Raw genomic sequence first — 23,246 nt, 5'->3', positions numbered from 1 at the left:
AGTGGGTAAACTCACGGAACATGGCCGCCAGCCCATCGTCATCGATGTCGCTGTCCGTCTTTATGGCCACGTTAAGGATATGAATTGGCTCATCTTGAATGCTCTACAATAAAACAAACAAAACTAGGTATAGAAAACGTTGATTTTCCAGAAAAAAAGGAGATCTTCAATACAACAATTTAATATACTCAAAATATTTTTATATTTTAAATACTTTTAATCTTTGTTTTTTTTGTGTTATTTTATGACAGGTTCAGAGGGTGAAAGGTTCACCTTGTTGTCCTCCTCTCCATAAAGAACAGGGTTGCCCCCCTCAGGAAAGGTTGGCGTACAGGGGGGTGAGTCAGAGAAACAGCTCAACACATCCTTAATGTTCCTATCATAACAGTCACATTAGACACTCAAGCACCAAATTTAGAAAACTGCTTTATAAAGACAACATGAAACAAAATTCATAACATGCAATGAGTGGTTTCTTTTAGGAGTTCGTAAGGAAGGGATTATGTACATCCAGCCAGTTGTTATCCCAGAATAAACTTAAACAGGGTGATCAGGACCCCGACACGAAGGGGTCTTGCATCAGCCTGAGGGGGTTTATTCTGCGATAACAACTGGTTGGATGTACAACATCCTGCTTATTACACGGCTACGTGCCACAGTAAATAACCAGACGTGAAATATTGATCAAGAGTCTAAATATTTTATTAGCTCTTCAAACACAAAGCTTCCACGGAGAAAGCAGTTGTTAGCAAGCCGCAAGTTTAAAGACGGACATTTAAGGGATACGGTAGTCATACCACTTATTACATGGTTTTTCATCACATAAATAATTATGGGGATAAGAGATATTAATTTGAGATTCATTTGATTATATTATATTATAATACATTACAGTGTACAAAACAATCGCCACAAAATGGCCACAGCTGCGTTTGTATGAAACAAGAGAGCGAGTCTGCGATACCCGGATGACATAAATAAATAATTGTACACAAAATATTAATTTGAGTTTTAATCGTTTATTAGCTCACCAAACGCAAAACTTCCACCAAGAATAACTGTTCCTAGTAAGCATATTGCGTCAACTTCAGTTACCCGGATTAGCCGGTGTTATCATTTTTTACCGGTTGTTATTGGGGGAATAACATACCGCTGGATGGTGCGATTGACCAATCAAAATCAAGTATTCCACAGAGACGTGTAATAGGCAGCTATAAAGCACAAGAGACAGGAGTAGCGACCGTAATCCATCTCGTTTACCCTTCACTTCTGTCCTCAACACAAAACACTTCAAAATAGTAAATCACAATATAATTCTACTTATGAACACAAAATAATATTACAGATTTAAATGCAATTAAATTTTGAGTGAACACAGTTTGACAATGTTTGGGGATCTTGATTTTACCTGGGATTTGATGGGTTTCAAATAGGATTTAAAAAAAAAAAAGATTGACATCATGTTAATACTAAAAATAAGAAAATATTGCAAATAATCCAGCGGAAGTAATGTGGACAACATTCCAACATAGGTGGCTGTACAGCATCTTAATGCTGGTTGCCACCTGTCATAAACTGCAAAAAAAAAAAAAAAAAATCCACACAAAATTTTGCCACACAAAATCATGTTGGATGAGATGAAAGTTAGCAACTCTACCCACACCTGAAAAAAGTTCTCACCAAATGTTTTGGTCTTTTAAAAAAAACAACAACAGTAAGTTCTTTTTGAACTCTTTTTGTACGGTTTTGGTTACAAACTCTTTTTCCGTCTCCCTACACTTGGATTTTGAGTAATTTCTTAACCATAGAAGAGAAAACCCAAAATAAAATTTAAAATGAATTTGACTGAATAAATTCATTTGAATGAATTTGACAAATAGATATCACGATAATACCATTACCATGAAATATTTTGGCCACAAAAATTAAGTAGTGAAAATCTGAGCCCTAATTTGCAACGTTTACAGGTGAATTTCATTACATTTCGATGGAAGATAAAAAAAATAAATAAAAAAAATCTTGAAGTTTTTGTGTCATGAAATGACAGCGTTAAGACTTTATACTGACACCTACTGGTGTGGATGAAATATCACGCAAAAAGTTTTCTGTTACCGATGCCAAAAATACCATATTTTCAGGTCTACTTGTCACCTTTGATATATTTATAAAGTGCATAATAATAGGAGGGCAACAAATATAAAGTGAGTAGTATTTTGCTTGTCATGTGATCTCAATATGTCAGCATGAATGGGTTCCACTCTTAACATAATTTGCTAATTTTCTTGTTGTTTATGTATGGGTTAAACTTTTATACATTATGATGAATTGTGCAGATTAAGATCAGGGGCATTTAATAAGCAAGAGTCCATTTATAATTCATGTTGCCTTTATTTAACCGTAACATACACTAACCTGGTGAACTCCTGGAAGGAGCGGAAGGAAACCATGGCGCCCATACGCTGACAGGGTGGAGTGAAGGAGGTGTCCAGGAGTACATCACTAACACTGGCCACATGGACCATGCCGTAGTGGTTCAGGTTAGAGGAGAAAGACATTCTGAGAGCACAAAACACACAGACACACACACAAACAAAAAGACCTGTCATTAAACCAGCTGCATACAATATAACCTCTGAAAAATGTGGTAGATCACCCCAGGAGAAAGACCAGATCATCACCATCACACATCAGCCTAGATCAGAGGTGTGAATAGGAACAGCATCGCCTCCTCACAAGCTGAATGTGTAAGAGCTGAACATTATAAAAGGGGCCAGTTGTCAGGAGGCAATTAGACCAGATGTAAAAGGAAATATAAGTATGACTGAAACTTCACTGAATCGGTGAATTCATGCATCCTCATTCATTATATTTATTTGAATTCACGGTGGAAGAACAGGTTAGTTAAGAATATTCCAGGTTAAATACAATCTATATTTGGCCTGCTGTTAATTATCATAATTTTGGTCATCCCTCCATTTGTAAAAACAAAAGAAAAAGTGGTTTACTGTTACGCATGTAGGGCTTGTTGACCAAGCACAGCTTTCCAAACTGGGGTCTGATTTATACTATAAGAAATGAATGAAATAGGTTTAATACTATTTTTTAATACTCACCACATTTGATTATATTATGATTTAATTTCATGTTTCTTTCTAAAATCAGAAATTGTGAGATTAACTGTGAAGATTTAATTTAATTGACAGGCCTACTACTATAGATCCTCACACATGACATGAAACGATAATTACTTTACAATAATAGAAAATAATAACTTTTTATATAATAGAAAGAATTTTTCGCACACAGTATAAATTGATTTTTTTTACACTGTACGTGACAATATACAGCTTCCTTTATATTTTAGGCAAAGTGTCCTTGAGGATCTTTATAACTGGGGGTCCATGGCATCAAAAAAAACCCAGAAGGTAAAAGCAGAAATTAAAGAGCTTCCATAAATTATTCTGCAAAAAAGTTTTATATTCAAGCTGTAAAGCTGTCTACATTGTTTAAACGTTACTTTGTGGTGCTGTACACTTTACCCAGACTTCCATTGCAAGTGCATTACTATTAATGCATTTTTCCAGTTTTTACAAACTGAGGGAACATGCCGCAAGTGCTATTGATTTTAAGTTGTATTTAGCCCAGAACATTCCTTTAATAGGACCCATAATTACAAGCTAAATCAGCACATCTACCATAAATTGTCATAATTTACTAAACTTCAGTATGTGACAAGTCTCCTGTTCAAATGTTAGTATGGACAGCAATCCCTTATTTAAAGACTAATTAAAAAGATTTACACCCGGATTTCATAAAAACAAAACAAAAAACCCAGTACTTTTGCCCGATTAAATCCTCTCTGTGATTAAACACTGTAGCCTGTCCTGCACTACCTGGCCTCGCTCTCTGCAGAGTCACTAGAAGCCCCTGTGGCGGCACTAGCGTTAGCCGTGTTATCTGGCGGTTTGTAGTCCTGTAGTGGGGCAGACAGTTTCCTGGGAGGACAACGATGACAGTCACATTTTTAAACTTGTAAGCACAGCACACATAAACAGACAGAGCAAGAACGTACACAAACAATCACATACACACGGCAGATTTAATCGCCACTATTATGTAGTTAATTCAAACCCAGTATGAGGTCTAAACAATTTCATTTAAATTAACATATAACAGGAGTATCCCTATTTGCATGCGCTAGCACAAACAACATTGAAGGTAATTTCAGACAGACACACACACACACACACACATCTGTATTGAGAGTAGTGCAATAAGCCATGCAAATTAGTTTGTATTTACTGAGAACAGAATAAAAGTGCCAATGGAGGGCTGTTTTCATTAAAACAAACTTGTACACAAAATAACTGCAATCGGTTGATTAAAATGTCGAGAGACACAAAGAAGTTGTGATTCGATCCATTCAGTAGGATGTGAATGTGTTTCATTTCAGGTTACATTATGTCTTAAAATATGAATTCAAATACACTTGTTTTATGTTCGGAATAGCATACTTATTTAGTATTACTTCATAGTACACAATACATACTACATTTAAAATGTATGTGTTTGACCATACTGCTTTTCTACTCTATTTTCCGAGTCTACACTTTGGTTTAGGGAAGAAAGAATGTGTACTATACCTGTTTAGAGTGGGGATGTTCCCTCTGCAATCAAACAACATTGATTACTGGTTGGTTAGTGTCAGGCATCAATTGGAGGGGTCAGACAGAGATCAGAAGTGTGTGGCCTTTTCACATAACTGACAGTTTCTGCTTTCGGTACGATTTTAACTTGGACTCACAGCCTGCTGTCAATGAGAAGTGGCTCAAAGACAATTCTGTTGCATTTGCACAAAGTTTAATTATATTATACAAGTGTCTCAAATGAGTCTTCAGTGATTATTTGAATGTGGTCACTGCATGAATGCATAACTGACTGATTTAAATACATTGTAAATCTTATGAAATCTATCAAGAACACATCCAGGTCACATTTAGTCACAAATGGATTTTGTTTAAAGAAAATGTAGCCTGTTCTAGGAGCTTTACCTTTTTGCTTTGTGAATTTTTTTCTTACATTTTTTAAATCTGCTTAAGCACATTTTCCACTTTTCTCATTACTGTACTGTTTTAAATGAACTAAATTACGTTATTATTAAAAATATATATATCTTGTATTATAGTAATGATTCATCACTGAGAATAATGTGAATTACTAATAAGGACAGAAGTAAAATGTGTTACGTAATGAGAATTAGGAGTGGGATTACTAATATTTAATATAATAAAAATAATAATTATTAATTGGGGTGCGCAAGACACTACTGTTCAAAAGAGTTAGGGTTCTCTTTTCTGTTGATGCGCAGCGTGAACAAAACGTCACTAAACATTTGTAGCGCCATCCAATAATCACAAAAAACTTTGTGCTTTGTTACTTTTAATATGAAGCTTGAAAATTTTAAAATATTAAAACTCTGTCGAAATTCAAACATCCTCATCATCTAGTGCTCAACCCTTTGTTTGAAAACACTAATAATTTAATAACACTGTTAAAAAAAGGAATATTTTGACTTAATAATTTAAAAAAAAATCTTTTTTTTTTTAAACACAAAAAATTACAGAATTTTAATGTCAGCCATTTTTTCATTCATTAGCCATAACACCAAAATAATTATTGGCGTATCGGCCAGAATTTTAATATCATGGATCCCTATGTGTTTTTTTTTTCTTTTGATTTTAGGGGATTAAAATTGAGAACACTTCAAATCTAAACCAAGCCACACACTTCACATATAACTGCCCCTCCTCACATGCAACAATTCAGCTCTTAAAACAATGCAGTAATAAATGCAGCTAAAATCTCCTTCATGTACTTTAACAGTACAAATGCATTAGCCATTCATTTTATCCAAATCACAGGCAAAACAGCAATGAGAGCTGGGAATTTCTTTTTTTTTTTTTTTTTAAATAGGACTAAATGCACAAACTGAAAAAGCAAGAAACACAAAATTGCATAACATGCACCTGATGAGACTGAATTAGTTCACAAGCATAAATCAGCAGAGAATGAATAAGGAAGTGCAAAAAGAGCGATCTGTTAGACAGCCAATCAGCGCAATCTCTGAGCATGTCCTATTGGTGGCATTGATTGGTTTGCAATAGATCGGTGTCACCTGAAACACACGGATGTGGCCAGCACAGATGAGAGACACCTTAAAGACGAACTTTTCTGGGCCCTGTGATTCAGACCCTGTCACTAAATAACGCTTTTCTACTCTTCCTTCATACAAACCTCCTGATCATGACAGACAGTAAATCAGTGGCATAGACTGTGCACAGGTAGAGCATTTTAAGGGTGAAATGGGAAGTGGTTTGTGGTACAGTGGAGGAGAATCTGCGTCGCAACCAACAAGTAGTTTTTCTTTACGCAGATATACTGATGAATATAGAATTGAAACATGTTTTCCCCAATTGCCCATGTCTTTCATTGTGTTTTGACATGCTCCTCCACGGTCCAAGCGAGGGGGTGTGAGAGGTGTGAGAAGGAGGGCTGCGGTACATCTTGAGGTACCTGTTTGGGTGGGATGAGGGCAGCATGAACTGGAACTCCACGATGCAGGTGTTGTCTTTCAGCTGTCGGTGCTGGACACTGTTGAGTTCATAAGCGATGTAAGCTCTACGAACATACACCTAAGGAAAGAGAGCAGGAACCATGTTCGACATCTTGCTGTATACAGACAAAATAAACACTGTCCGTTTCTTAGATAAGTACATGTAAAATGACAGTCTTACCTCTAGAGCAGCCATCCGTACCACCTGATTACTGTGGTAAAAGAAATTTGGCAGTACGTCAAAGATGGACGTCTCTGACAGGATCAGTTTCTAGAGAAAAATCAAGAAAGGTATCAATAATTTGACAATACACAATGTTCTGAAGTAAAATATTAGAACTTAAGGTAAAATGTGTAATTTCTGTGCCAGTAGAGGAATCAAATGAAACTGCAAATATACACTAATGTTCAAAGTGTTACATCGGTACGATTTTTTTTGTTATCTAATGAAATCTCACCAAGGCTACATTTATTTTGATCAAAAATACCGTAAAACTGTAATATTGTAAAATATTGTTACAATTTAAAATAACTGAATATAACTATTTTAATAACTTTTAACCTTTTTAAAATGTAATTTATGAATTTTCAGCAGCCTTCAGAAATCATTCTAATATGCTGATTTGGAGCTCAAATAACATTAGTTGAAAAAAGTTGTGCTGCTTAATATTTTTGTGGAAAATATGATATGTTTTTTTTACCTCAGGATTCTTTTTTGAATAGAAAGTCCAAGTGAAATTAATTTCTTTTAATTTTGTTGTTGTTGTTTGTTTTAACAATGTAAAATACTTTACTGTCAGCTTTGATCAATTTAATGCATCCTTGGTGAATAAAAATATTAATTTCTTTTAAAAAAACTGAGCTGTAGTGTAACTAGCTAAATCAATTAAATAATGAACAAAGAAGTCAATATTTATTGTAAAATTAATTATCAATTAATACTTATAGTATTACTAGGAACTAGATGTATATATATATATATATAATACATATAGTAGATGTTATGTATATAGAAACTAATAGTTTCAGCTCTAAAACTGTATTAAAGGATCTACATGGCTTGTTCATTTTATATAAATATAATATAACAATATGGTAAAATGTGAAGTGTTTTGACTGCTGTGTTAATGTATTTGATATATCTAATGTATCTAATCGTTTGAGAAAAACTAATGTCAGGTAATAAATAATTAGCTTACAAAAATTCCACTTCCTATCAATGCCCTTCTAACTGCTATTCAACATCCTGTAAGCATGGCCAATTCAATTCAAATTCCTCAATGAACTAAACTAAAGCCATTTCGATTTTAATTCTGAATTTTTCCTTAACCTTCAACATTTGACAATCATAGTAGTGGCAAAACACTGATAGCACTACAAATCTGTCGATCGCATTCATCCAGCATGTCCTACCTGCAGGTTCTCAATGCAGAACTGATGTCCGTACATGTCAATGGCGGACAGGAAGATGGATTCCACCTGATTGTGTCGAAGCTCGTATGAGGGAAGGTGAGAAGCGATGAGAACCTGCCGTGCCCGCAGTGCCACCTTGGCATTCGTGGTCTTGCTGAGCTGTGTGAGTTCTGTGAGGATGGCCATGAGCTCGTCCGTCAGAGTGGGGTCTCGTCCACACAGCTGATCCTACAGAGAGAAGTTAGGGACAAACATTTGAATCATGAGTGGACTGGAATCACAGATAAAATATAAATGCTATTATTATATCTCGACTGTTATTACATCTCACAATACAAAAGTTGGCCTTCTGAATGATTAAAAACAACCATTCACATTAAACTCTCAGTTTGAAAATCGTGACTGTGTACTCACTATCAACATGGTGACCAGAGAGTTCTTCTTTGTGACTTTTGCATGAGAGAATATGTAGTTGAGCACATTGGACATGTCCCCTTTGTTTTCCTCTCGGAGTGCAAATACACACTTGTCATAGTGACCTGACAGTAATACACACACATATACACAAAAGAATAGTAAATTATTTAATACAATTAATTATTAATTAAACAGTAAATATAATGGAAAGAATAGAAAAAGCTAATATTTATTAAATGGCAAACATTTTCTAATCTTAATATATAATATTATATATTAAATAGTTTTTTTCTCATTATTCACATGTTTCTATTTTCTATTAATACACAAGAACGGATCATAATGTTACAGTGCCATCCAGTGGTCACATGATAAAATAAGGCAACTTCCAGTGATGGTATTTACAGCCATATAGGCCTGGTTTCACAGACAGCTCAACCATGTAGTTTAGCCTGGGACTAGGCTTAAGCCTTGTCTGTGAAACCAGGCAATGATATGCAGTCTTACCATGCTGAAACTGAACTTCCACTCTTAAATACTGCCTGAGGAGGTCCATCACCACCGCCTTCATATGACCTCTGATGCCACTGCGGTACCTGGGTACACAACAGACATTAAGGCCAGTTAACCGGTGTTTGCGATTGTGTTTAAGTCACTGATCAATATAAATGACTGGATTGCTCATTGCATTCTTTAAACTGCCAGCAGGCGGTGAAGCCACCAGTAGTGTTCCTACGGCCAATTACTATTCCCAACCGACAGAGGGCATCATTGACTTACAGACAAAATCTTGACCTAAAATCACCAGATTTGCAGAATATCAATGGGACAGGATTAATTTTTAGGATACATGTATGAAAATGAATTGTTACTTCTGACGTTATCTGTAATGCACATGGTCTTTTTGAGCTGAAATCGTTAAGATGGGTGCATCTACTAATGTGAATCTACAATAAATATTACAATACATACAAGCCTCCATTACTATACTGCACTTTGTATTAAAATCCAAGGTTTACCATGCATCATCTTGCTCGGAGTGACAGTATAAAAGCTTGAAAATAAAGCTTCATGTCTTTAAATCCACATGCAGACAGCGTTATTTATTTGAATAAGTTGTGAAGAATTTATATTATTTCTTGATGTCTTTTTGCTGACTGACATCCACTTCAGACTCTTGGAGAACTTAGAGAACGTTAGAAAGCTACAGGTCATCTCAAACTCTTTGGCTTTTCCAATTAATTCAATAGAATGTGAGAGAAAACTAATTCGGCGGTACGGTGGCTTCACTTTTTTAGGATGTCACAATCAATCCAGTCATTTCTATAGATCAGTGGTTTAAGTTCATGTGGAGGTTGTTTGACTAACTTCTGAACCAGCTGTACAATGCTCTGAGTGTTCATGAAGAAGACCTCTCTCTCTGACTTCCTGTTCAATGTGGCAGCATGACTGTCCAGTATATTGGCAATCTGAGATGAGAATTTGACAACATTTATAAACAATGGTAGCAGTTTTATAGCTTCAGATAGACATGAATTCAAAGGTCCACAAGCCGCACCTGCTGGCTGGGAAACTGGCAGAGGACAGAAGTGATGTTGCTGGCATATTGAGCCATTTCTTTCTTGATGGCCTTCTCTACGGCTGGAGGGATCCGGCCTGAAACACTCGTCATGATGTCCTGAAGCTCCAGAAGGGGCAGAGAGGGGTCCCTCAGAGTCTTCATCAGAAGCTCCACCCATTCCTTCAGCTAAAACACACACATACAAATTTTTATTTTAATTTCAATTTACAGCAAACCTGATCTGGCAAAGTGACACAAATTGCCCGCTATTCACACTAGAGTTATTTCTGAGAAATAGTCTAGAATAATTTGATTATAGTTATTGCAGTATGATATTTTGTGATATCTAATGCAATATAAGACATTAAGGCCCGGTTTCACAGACAGGGCTTAGACTAAGCCAGGATTAGACCATAGATCAATTAGGACATTTAAGTAATTTTTATAAACATGCTTAGAAAAAAACATTACCGATGTGCATCTTAAAACTAAAAAGGCACTGATATATTTTTAAGATCAGTCAGTGCAAGTTTATTTCAGTGGAAACAGCTCAGACTTACATTTTAGTCTAGGACTAGTCTTAAGCCCTGTCTGTGAAACCAGGGGTAAGTGTTATACGTGTTGTATTAATGACATTAAATGTTATAATAATGGCATTCTTAAATCATCCATTTTAAAGATATTAGTGGTGATAATAATAATAATAATAATAATAATAATAATAATAATAATACAGAGTGTCTAATTACACAAAGTGCAAATAGCCCACCTTGTTGGCAGAGAATATTTACACTAACTCCGCCCACTGACGTCTGGTGGGACAGACAAAATTACGGAAGACGCTGGATTGTCAACAGTAGCAATAGTGTAGGGATAAATTAATCGTTTTCACAATCATTTGTAAATAGCATCTATTGCCATAATAATAATAAAATAGCTGCTTAACAATATTACAGTTGCTTTTACACTTCACTTGTTTTTTTTTTCTATAGATTTTTGTTTTTATGTTTAGATCAGAGACCATCAACATTAACAGCGTTTATTTAAAAAAAAAAAAAAAAAAGTATTTATTAACTATACAATTTATCATGTATTATATATATATTATATTATATTTACATGATACAATATATAATTAATAAATAAATTGAAGAAAAAATACTGCTAATGTTGTTAATGTTGGTGGTCTCTAATATCATAAGTATATGAGCAACGAAAAACGAATAGTGTCTATTTAAAGCAGTGGTTCTCAACCAGGGGGCCTCACTGAACTTCAAAAGGGCCTCAAGGTGACTTACTGATTTACAATAAGACAAAATAAGCATTATAATAAGCTAAAACAACTAAGCATTAAGACATTTCTTTTTTAATTAATGCCTTCAGACACTTGAACAACCAGGATTCCAGGAAAAAACAGTATATATAAGGTAGTCTAATTTTAAAGGGGCCTTATTATGCTAATTATGGATTATGGATTCATAACTTTGTTTATGGGGCCTACTAGAATATGTTTACATCATTTAATGTACAAAAAACATTATTTTAAATTGTATTATTTACATTGTTGCAGCACCTGTTTTCACCCTCTGTCTGAATGCTCTGTTTTAGTTTCGGAAAAATGCATGTTTCTTCGGAAAAACTCAACCAGGGCGTATGCCTTGGGTGGGAATTATTTAAATGAGGGATATTGTGTGACATGTACGTTCCTGGAAGAAAACTGAAGACTACAACTGAGGCGCTTCAAGGAGTTCAGAAACAGTGTGCACTGATAGAGAGAATATCTCCCTATGGAATGGACTTTGTGCTTTGTAACTTTACATACGTACTTTCAAACTCAAACAGCAACATTGCACACATTCAGCTCTTAAAACTTCTGAATTCTGAAATTGAATATGCAGAAACTAGTATTGTAGGGCCTTCGAATATTGTTGCGGACAATGGGGGCCTTGGAGCCAAAAGGTTGAGAACTACTGCTATGAAGTCCAATAAAGTGGTTGAAGAGCTACATGCGTTTTCTCACCCTGCCACTGAAGAAGGGCTCTGGCAGACAGAAGCCGTTCATAATGTGCACTAGGTGATCCAGAGTGCTGTGAAAGACTCGGTGAAGCTTCTCTCCTCGGAGAGCCACGGACTGAACAGTGGGTAATGCTCCTGTATACAGCTCCGCCTGAAACAGACACACTCATTGGAGACACTAAACCACTTCAACTCTCTATCATTTCTGAAAGGGAACCTAACTAAAACTCATACATTTACAACATGTAACACACGGATATACCTGCTGTACTCTGCTGGGATCATCCAGCTGCAGTTTGGCGATGATACAGCCCGGCTCCAGCACCGCACCAGCTCTCTTCACATAGTGAATACAGCCAGACTCAGAGGCGGTCAGGGTCATCACCATCTTCATCACCTAAAAGACATATATTGCATTAATAATGCAGCAAACAAATAAAAAGACATTTCACACATGCACAACAGATTCTGTTGTCTCTCTAGTCCAGTGGTTCTCAATTCCAGTCCTCGGGACCCCTTGCTCTGCACATTTTGAATGTCTCTCTTATCTGACACACTCAGTTCAGTTCATGGAGTCTCTCCTAATGAGCTGATGATCTGGTTCAGGTTTCATCTGGTGTTAAATAAGGGAGACATACAAAATGTGCAGAGCAGCGGGTCCTGAGGACTGGAATTGAGAACCACTGCTCTAGTCTTGTGCAGTCAGACTTTAACTATTACCATAAAGTCTGGTCTACTTATGCAGCTTATTTTACCTGAGGACTACCCACTTAGAGAGGAAATGGTTGCATGTTACACACCTCTATCTCTGCATAACACTGTCCAGCAAACACGTGTCCACCGTCCTCCACAGTATACTGGATGAGTTTCCCAGCAGATAATGATCGCAGGAGTGAAGGGTCATTCTCCTTTTCAAACACACACGTCTTGTTACCGATAATGATGCGATACCTAAGGAATAAAATAAAAACCTGTATTTTCTTTCATTCTTTTTTTTTTTTTTTTGTTATACAAGAAAAACACATACAATGATCAAGATAGGCAATAACAGAGTAACATTTATATTAATATAGTTACAATGTATGCCATTTATCATTAGTAAAAAAATAAATAAATAAAAATCTCCAAATGTTTTGAATGTACCCCCTTTTTTAACAACAACTATATGCAATATAACATGAGGAGCTAATAAACATCTATTTTTTGTGATAAACTTATTACCTCAATATTACAGTCTCTTGAATTAAACAGAAATAATATAATGGAATAATTATGGAAAAATAATATGTTAATATCATTAATATTTCTTTAACATATTGAAAATAAATTAAGACAATTAAAAAACAAATGTAAAAAAATAAATTAATGCAGCATCTGTTTTAACAGTTTAACTGACAGAATTGACAGAAACATCACCAAACACACTATATAAAAAGGCACAGCTAAATGTAAAAATGTAGTTATAAAATTAAGTAATAATTTTTTTTTTTTAAAGTTTAGGGCTTGCTTGCAGTTACACATAAAAAAGTAAAATACTATCTTTATGTTGTTTCCACATTAATGTGTAGATTCAATGTAATGTGATTAATAATAATGCAATTAATAAACTTGATAACTTGATTAATTGATGCCCCTAACATACAAATACATACATACATACATACATGCATACATACATACATACATACATACATACATACATGCATACATGCATACATACATGCATAATAACATTGCAGATTTGTTATTGTGGTTAAAATCAATATTAAAAAAGGGCTAAATAAATGAAATCTTAACCAATCGGAAAATAGCAAAAAAAAAAGCTTCCTTTATACAGCATTGATTTATTAAAAGCATTAGATGCCATTCACCTTTTTATATCATGTATATGTCTTGGAAAATCAATTAATTTTACTGAAGTACAAACCAACATTTAAATATAGTTCTGCGCCTTAAATTATTAATCTACACATTGTTGAATCTACACATTGAGAACCATGAACGCACATGAACAGCTCTTCTAACAATATGTTTTTGCGTTCTCCATCCTGTATTGACACTCTGAATCCTACCTGTCCACCTCCTCCTTCATGTAGGTGGTGTAGCTGCTGCCGTCGTATGAAAGCAACAGACCTCCATCGCTCAACCGATGGACGTCCACCTCCGCTAAAGATTCATTCATGATGACCACATAAGAGTTAGGTGACTGTCTGGTCACCTTTAGAACAAATTTGGTTCCCTCATAGATCAGCTCAACATCCACCGTGTTCAACAGGGTGTGTGCAGGTAAAACCTGCCCTCTGGAAACATACAAGAGAAGAGAGCAAAAGGGTGAGAACATCCCATGACTGCAATAACAACTACTTATTTACTGGATTGATAGTGTTGATTAATCCTTTTTTACTGATCTTCATTTTAAATGACCCGATACTAATTCATAATTTCAAAAGCGTCCTTTTACTCTATACCATTTTCTGTTTATGCATGAGCAAAACTTCACTAAACATTATTTGTAGCATGCCTATAATCCAATAAAGCATGATAAGCTTTATGATATTTTGTTACTTTTGATAGCAAACAATGTGTCAGCTTTCAAATTCTGTGAATTCTATCACGGAATTCAAATAATAAATACAATTTCAGCGCTCTTTAATGTGGAGTGAAAGATCGCTGCACAGAGCACACGTAAAATGATCATCTTTAGTACTAGTTATAGTACGAAATAAACATGAATCAACATCAGAAGGTATACTAATAGAAACAGTCAAACTTGCTGAAATGTATGTCTCATGTAATCGCTCAATCAGTGTTTCAATCACAGAAGACATCAATAAACAGCTTGTAAAAAACGCCATGTAAAGTCACACTTACCTCAGGAACGCAATTCAAAAATAACTCTAATGAGGAGCATTTTTCTAAATGTATACACTATATTGCATATTCATTATATTTTCACTTAAAGGCAGGGTAGGCGATTTGTTCCAGAAACATTTTTTGTTATGCTGGTTGAAAGTCTCTTCATTCCGAATGCAATGATAAGACGTCCTACCTGCCTGTCAACGTATGTATTTTCATACCTCTGTGCAACGTGCTCATGCTATAGTGCTCATGCGTGTTTCATGCTATAGCAGAGTTAGACAGACGTCAGTCACAGAGCACCGCAACCGAAACAGCAGCCGAAAATTTTACAGTTCCTCCTGAACCAAAACAACGAGCTTATGCTGCGTTCACACCATAACTACTGTCATTTGGAAGAGATGGAAACCCGTGATTCGTGATTCCTGTATTTATTTCCTGTTTTCGGTCGAAGTCCACAGTAGTTGATTGTCGAGTTCACGCGCGTGATCATAGGTAACTAACTAACTGCGTGAACTCGACAATCAACTACTGTGGACTTCGACCGAAAATTATTATCATTTTTATTCATATCTTTCACATCTACTGCAGTCAGATTCACCGTGTTCACTCTGAAGGAATCACTCACATGACCTGTGCACTTGTAATGACACATCAAGGATGTTAAGAGGCTAAAAGCAGGTTTAAAACTTGCCCCATTTAAGTCAACAGGGTGCAAATTTTAAAAAGAGGATAACACGGTGTAGGCAACACCGCTTTTTGTCGTTGTTCTCTGTACTAACAGCACTCCAAATTTACAAAAAAATGAGCTCAATGTTAAAATTGACCGGAGTTCTCCTTTAACGCCGTCTCTCGTGACACTTTTGTTTGTTCATGTGTTTTGAAGGAGGCGTGGTTTTGAAGATGCTCTGAAAGGAGGGTGGGACCTTGTGCTTTCAAAGCTAGCTCACTATTGCGAGCGTCTCCGGAAATTACCAACCCTACATTTAACCTGTTAGTCTGAATAAATATGGCACAAAACTTTTTTTTTATTACAGCCACTGTTGGAGGCTGTCTCCACAACTGAGTAGAAATATAATTATCATTAAAATCATTAGTTGATATAAAAACTGCCTTATGTGCAACTTAAATGTTGTTTTTTATTTGAGTGTTGATTACAATATCTTAAAATAAATAGCAATTGAATTTGGACACCGTTGTTATTATAACTTATTATAATATTTAATGTTTTAGTAATGTACCAACTTGACAGGGTTTCCTGTATAGTTTGAGCATTAGTTGAGAGATTGACATGTACTTTATCTGAAATACAGGTATATCCAAATGAATCGGAATCGAATCAAGAGCTTGTGAACCAAAATTAAATAGTAAAATCTGTGTCAATACCGAGCCCTAATACTCATATATTTGGACTAGTCATGCAAACAATAAAACAAGTGTATAATAATAAAGAGTGCTCTCAAGATGGTATACAAAATGATTTGTTACCTCTCCAGTGAGTGCAGGAAGTTGGACACACTGTTCCTGAGGTTGACATCAGCCACATGCAGTGCTCCACTCACTACTCCCAGCATAGTGTCAGGACGCTCTGCCTACAACCACAGTTACAGACATTCAAACTGACAACCGTCTCCATTTGTCATTTAAATGATGTGACTGAATGGTAACTTATATAGTGGACTCAAATTAGGGAAGCGTATTTGAGCATCAACCATTAAATGTCACAATGTCTTGTTTAGGGTTGGGTCTCGTTTCAATTTTAGCGATTCCGATTCTGCTTATCGAATCCGGTTCTTATCGATTCTTGTTTCAGATTCCAATATTTTTTGGAGAGAAAAAAAAAAAAAAAAAAGGGCAAATACTTTAATAAATATTTCTGCCTTTTTTTCTTGCCAATTTTTAAGCAATAACCAATAAAATGTCTGCTCAAATAAAGATTGTGTTGATTACATTATTACTCCAGTAGGTGGCAAAAATCGACTGTTAATTTTTTTTCCATTTAATCATTTATTCAAGAAGACTGGAGAGATTTATTCAAATATTATTCGGTGAATCATCCATTAATTAAAAAGGTATTTATGAATAAGACTCTGAATTCATTAATTTTAAACATGTTTGAATTAATGATTCAAATTAGTTTTTTTTTTTTAAATGAGTATCAGCAAAGAATTCATTGATTTCTAGTCCTTGCATTAGCTTTACTACTAGATATATTTATGTAGATGAGAAATAAAAACCCGCCCTGTACAGCTATGATCAGCTGTTCGGCCAAGCTTTCGATGTTGTTACGGAAAGGTCAGTTGGTTTTTGTTTTCAGAATGCCGTGGGATAGGTGCTCCTGGAAAACGCGCGCGCCTGGCCTACATTTGAAATAACGAATTTGCACGTGCAAAAAACGCGATATGTGAACGGCCCCAAAGTCAGGAATCGATAAGCACAATCGAAATGCGTGCGTCTTATCAAATCCCTGGTTTTTGGACATTTGTTACCGGTTCTAAAATGGAACCGGTTCTCGATAACCAACCCTAGTCTTGCTGTCACAGGTGAATGTTGGGAAGGGATTACAGGCATGTTCATGAGAGTTGTGATGTGAAATGAAGACAGTGGATTCATGTACCTGCATCTTCTCTGAGATGAGTCTGTCCAGCCAACCCGTGTCGATGGTGTTGTGCTGGAAGCTTTCAGTTTCTAGCAGCTTTATGAGATACTCTACTGTAGTCCTGAAGTCTCCTCTGATGGACAGCTCCTTGAGGGCCACCACCATGTTCCTAAAATGACCCATTCAACTTAATCAATAATACATCTCATTATCTTTTTTCTTATCAAAATAAGGAAACTGTTTGTTTTTATTTGTTTTGGCTACTTGAGAAATAACGGACAAGCAGGACAAACGTTTGATTGATGAGCATAAGTGAACGGACCTGCATAACCTTTACATAATCATTTATTTATGCATGATTCTTATATTTATGCATGATTTGCAATTAATTAAAACTGACAAGGCGAGTCATTTTGTGACAAATACTGCCATACTCTGCTTTTCTCAAAAACAGATTTTCAGCAACAGGAAGTACTCACGAGATGGCTTCCTCTCGGTTTTCTCCCCAGGAGAAGCAGTGGCCAAACTGAGAGTCAGCAAACTCATGCAGACCTCCAGCAGCCGCCACACTAAAGTAGCCCCACACGTTCTTGTTACTGCGAAAATTTAATTCCTGGACAGTTCCTGAGCTGGGCTTAAAACCCTGACATACACACAAACACACACAAAGAAAATACAGACAAAGCTTTATCACAAGAAATTTACATGGCAATTACTTTATAATATTACCACTAACATTCAAAAGTGTTTTTTTTTTTTTTTTTTTTTTTCAGTATATATATTTTTTTTAAACAGTCTTTTATGTTTTACCAAGGCTGCATTTATTTAAAAACAGTAATATTGTTCTAATATAATATAATATAATATAATATAATATAAACAAATATATATATATATTCCCATGATTACTCTAGTCTTCAGTGTCATGATGTTTCTGAATAAGCTGCTTTGGTACTTAAGCTTAAGTTTATTTTATCAATGTTGAAAAGAGTTTTGTCTGCATAATATTTTTGAGGAGACTGATACCCCCCCCCCCCCCCCCCTCATTTGCATGTGAAATCAACATCAGAGCTTATTAAATTTTCACCTGATGACCCTTTAAGTATCAATCAGGCTCACACACCTCATCTGGGTTTTCGCTGGTAATTCGAGCTGCTATGACGTGTCCTCGTGGAGAGGGGGTGTTAGAGAGTCCATCATAGTCAATGGGGGAGTCTCCCCATGGCTGCATCCCGTACATCACTCTGATGTCTTTAATGCGGTGAAGTGGGATGCCCATAGCGATCTGAATTACAGAACAAACAGGTCACACAATAACCAAAAATAGCTTTCAAAATAAAATAAAAAAAGCATTACCATACACTTAGCAATTAGCATACACTTAAAATCTCTGATATTCTGGCCCCTTGATGGGAGTAAAATATGTAGAATAAGATCCATGTGTTCCTGTCTTCAAATATGCACTTTCCCCTCTAATTTCAACACACTTGGTTATGCAATTGATTCCCCACTGTGTTTCTCTCCACATTGCCATTTCAGTCTCTCCTTTTCTCTCCATTAATTCCCCTCATTCATCTGCAGCATTCTTTGTGTGTTACATAAGCGTATGAACCCCCCCGTCCCACTCCCACTGGACCTGAAGCACACTGGCCTCAACCAAGTGACCTATATAGAAACGACAGTTGTCACGTGACCATTGTCTGCCGCAGAGACTGTGTTATATTGTTCACTAGATGCTGCCAACCTAGTGATTGTGGCAATTTGAATGAGCCTTATGCTATGTGGCAAAGGCGGTTAATTAAGTGAAAAGCTTGCATCACAGCATTCCACTCAAAATGTATTAAAGCAATATTTCAGGTTAAATACAACTTAAAGGGATAGCTCACCCAAAAATGAAAATTCTGTCACCCTCACGTCGTTCCAAACCCATAAGACCTTCGTTCATCTTTGGAAAACAAATTAAGATATTTGAGATGAAATCCGAGAGCTTTCTGATTCAACCTTAATTTTATGAAGCGACGAGAATACTTTTTGTGCGTACAATTTATCAATTCAACAATTTATTATTGAATAAAGGGGGAGGGGGATCAGAAAGCTCTCGGATTTCATCAAAAATATCTTAATTTGTGTTCCAAAGATAAACAAAAGTCTTACGGGTTTTGAACGACATTACTGATACATCATTATCAGAATTTTCATTTTTGGGTGAACTATCCCTTTAACCCTCTGGGGTCTAAGGTGTTTTTGGGGTCCTTGAGATGTTCTGACATGCCCTGACATTTTTGCTTTTTTCAGTTGCTTATAAACATATTAATGGCAAAAAAAAATTACACACTATTTAGCACAAACAGGACTACCATGAAATGTGAGCAACAAGAATGTACATGTCTGCATTTTTGAGAGAATAATGTTTATGCGTGGTTATTGAAAAAACTAAAAACTAAAGTTTCTGAAATAAGGCCATAAAACACATTCTAAATATGTGCCAATAAGACTTTTGTCTAATGGATGTCATCGCCTAGTGTTTTTTCTTCAAAATAAAGTGAAAATCACCCTGCCTTATCATTCACATAACACAATACATTGATTTGAATTTTGCAAAGCACTTTCTGTTTGGAAAGGCCATATGCGGAGTGGGCGTCTACGGTCATGCATATGTAGTGGTTCACACCTGGAGACAATGGGGCCCGCATACTTAATTAGCCATTCATTCAGGTGAGTCACTGAGCCACAAGAATGCAAGAGCAACAGTTGGAAGCATCTCAATTCTTTTTTATTTTTCCTCATATTGTGCTTGCAATTTGGCCTATAATATCCAAGGAAAACATGTCTAGTAATTGTGCAGTTAATTCTCATACTGTATTTTCAGTTTTGGAATATTTATGCTCTCCCCAAATTTGTCAATAATAAAACACAATAAAAGTTATTTAAAGAAAAGGCTTATATTTACCTTTTAATAGTTTGTTTACATCTACCTTATAAATATATTTTTTTATTAAAAAGGTTACAATTACAACAACAATTCAAGTGTAATCTTTCTTTGTAAAAACTAAAGTATACATTTTATCATACATATTTCAAAGTTAAGGATTTGATTGATTATTTGATAACTTTATTTTTGACAAAACATATTATATTTAACATAAGCAAATATTGGCAAACAAAAGCTTATTTGAGGTGGCAGATATTTTACATTAAAAATGTATAATCTATCCAAAACTAATCAACGAAATGTTGTCTTTCATATGTCTGTAACATAGGTCTTTCATTTTTATTATAAGAAATATAAATGTTAATTTGCAGTTTAAATCCAGGAAATTTGTTAATGAAAAAAATATTAAAATTAAGATACAATTGATACAAAACGAAATTCGTTTTAAAGAAAGGATTTGTACTTTCTGTTTTGAGGTCTCTGTGAAAGTTTGAAAGTCTTTTAGTGCTTTTTTTAGAGCGCTCACGTCCATAATGGAGAACTGTCACGTAATATTGTTTTTTCCTCATAAATGCGAACACGAAAAATAAAAGACAAAAGACTTTTAAGTAAAACTTACTCCGAAATTGTGTTCTCGGCGGAATTCGCTCTTCAATATGCTGCCGTTCGTCCTCTGAGTTACAATCTTCCTCTGAGGAAAAGGTGCATTCTTCCTCGCTGTCCAGAATCATCTGAAGGGCATCTTTATTACCGGAGAAGCGTTTCATACTCAAAACGCGATGAACTATCAGTAAGTCTGATGAAGAAACTTTTTATGGCATTGATCGAGGGGCGTATGCGATGCATACTAGATCATCTAACGATTTACATGTGAATCGCGCCGGGGGCGGGGCGGCCGCAGCTGATTATAGAGATAATGAAGCAGAAGGAAAAACGGTACCTCTCCTTGCTTTCAAACGGATTACATGAGTTGAAAACATTTGTTTTTTATATAAATTACTTCATTTAAAAGAGGAGATTTCAAGCTTCATAAAGACATATCTCACGTGCCTGTGTGAGAAGTATTCGCTGAGTTATGATTCATTTTCGGACGCGTTTCAGAATGGACTACACGGACAGAGAGAAGGCAGAACTCGCTTCGTGTTTATTTTTCTTTATTTGTCGAAAAGCACAACACTATGTTTTTATTGTGAGTATACACAAAAATAATACACATTTAACAGAATCGATTGATGTATGAAACTTGTTTTGTAAAATCAAAGTCAAAAGAGTATTTTGGGTCTCAATTCAACTCATAAGGAAAAAAGCGAGCAGATCACGCCGGCGTGATCTCCGACCTCTGAGGGTTAATCATCAGTAGGCTTCAGATGCTGCCGATAGAGTTTACCACATTAAATAAAACACACATAAAATAAAAATAAAAACAAAGGAAAACTGACTGTACAGTAATGTAGGTACAGTACAAAGAAGCAATTGTACAAGAGGATTTAAAATGCATCTTCCCTTTGTTTTTACAAACTGAGGGACAAGCCAAAATTATTTTCTATGGAACTTGAACTATATATATATATATATATATATATATATATATATATATAGTAACATATTCACATACAAACCTGCAGTTGGGCCGCAGGCAGGTTAACATCAGCCACCATCTCAGTACAAGGATGTTCCACTTGAAGACGAGGGTTGAGCTCCAGGAAGTAAAAACTGCTGTCCTGACTGTAGAGATACTCCACTGTACCTGCACTCACGTAGCCCACCATCTTCGCCAACTTCACTGCACACTGAAACAAACAGATACACAGTTCTTCATTTTTATCCGTTTAAGTAACCCAGTGCTTCATGGCTGCAGATACTTTATTAATTATTTTAGGGTAATATAGCATTAGCATTCGACTTCTGCTGAATCTGATGCCTCATGATAGTCTGTCATACCTTCTCCATATCCTCAAACACATCAGAGGTGGCAATAGTAGCTGGAGCCTCTTCTATGATCTTCTGGTGTCTGCGCTGGACAGAGCAGTCACGGCCGAACAGAGAGATGGCATTACCGTACTGATCAGCCAAGATCTGCACCTCCAGGTGACGGGCATGTTTGGCCAATTGCATGACAAAGATGGGGGAACCTGGAACCTCAGCTTGAACCTGAGGAAAACACAGTATTGAAGTTATAGTTCTGAAATGAGACCCTAATAGACATTGGAAAGTTTACAGTTAACCAAAAGGTGGGTAAAACTCTACTGGCAGTTATAAAACGAACGAAACCTCACAGGCTTCATAATTCTCAATTTCACCAGTTAACAAATTAATAACTTGAAATAATTAACAAAATAATTAATAACGAATTATACAATTTGATGAATAGAATTAAACAATGATTATTTGATCATTAGAAAAATCAAAAGTACAACATTTATCTGAAACGGAAAGCTTTTGTAAGATTATACACTACTGTTCAAAAGTTCAAAAGAAATCAATACTTTTATTCAGCAAGGATGCATTAACTTGATCAAAAGCGACAGCAAAGACATTTATAATGTTACAAAAGCTTTCTATTTTAGATAAATGCTGTTCTTTTGAACTTTCTATCCATCGAAGAATCCTGAAAAAAAATTGTACACAACTGTTTTCAACATTGATAATAATAACTGATGCTTCTTGAGCAGCAAATCAGCATATTAGAGTGATTTCTGAAGGATCATGTGACACCGAAGACTGGATTAATTCAGCTTTGCCAACACAGTAATAAATTGCATTTTAAAATATAAATCAAATAGAAAACCTATTTTTAAATTGTACAAATATTTCACAATATTACTATTTTAGCTGTATA

General features: G+C 35.6%; 1 protein-coding gene across 1 annotated transcript in view; it reads right to left on the bottom strand.

Annotated features, from left to right (window-relative positions):
* Positions 1 to 23,246, bottom strand: part of acaca (acetyl-CoA carboxylase alpha) — a 66,599-nt gene that overhangs the window by 27,728 nt on the left and 15,625 nt on the right. The window contains 22 exon segments of the mRNA XM_079870733.1: positions 8 to 103; positions 274 to 376; positions 2,413 to 2,556; positions 3,894 to 3,995; positions 4,644 to 4,667; positions 6,574 to 6,692; positions 6,795 to 6,884; positions 8,027 to 8,254; positions 8,441 to 8,565; positions 8,951 to 9,039; positions 9,812 to 9,912; positions 10,002 to 10,190; positions 12,025 to 12,171; positions 12,283 to 12,417; positions 12,821 to 12,971; positions 14,093 to 14,320; positions 16,365 to 16,468; positions 17,494 to 17,644; positions 17,955 to 18,118; positions 18,599 to 18,760; positions 22,027 to 22,197; positions 22,349 to 22,558. Of these exon segments, the coding sequence (XP_079726859.1) occupies positions 8 to 103; positions 274 to 376; positions 2,413 to 2,556; positions 3,894 to 3,995; positions 4,644 to 4,667; positions 6,574 to 6,692; positions 6,795 to 6,884; positions 8,027 to 8,254; positions 8,441 to 8,565; positions 8,951 to 9,039; positions 9,812 to 9,912; positions 10,002 to 10,190; positions 12,025 to 12,171; positions 12,283 to 12,417; positions 12,821 to 12,971; positions 14,093 to 14,320; positions 16,365 to 16,468; positions 17,494 to 17,644; positions 17,955 to 18,118; positions 18,599 to 18,760; positions 22,027 to 22,197; positions 22,349 to 22,558 (3,033 nt within the window).

Source organism: Squalius cephalus (assembly GCF_949319135.1).
Source record: "Squalius cephalus genome assembly, chromosome: 5".
NCBI lineage: Eukaryota > Metazoa > Chordata > Actinopteri > Cypriniformes > Leuciscidae > Squalius > Squalius cephalus.
This window is presented reverse-complemented; position numbering and strand designations above follow the sequence as displayed.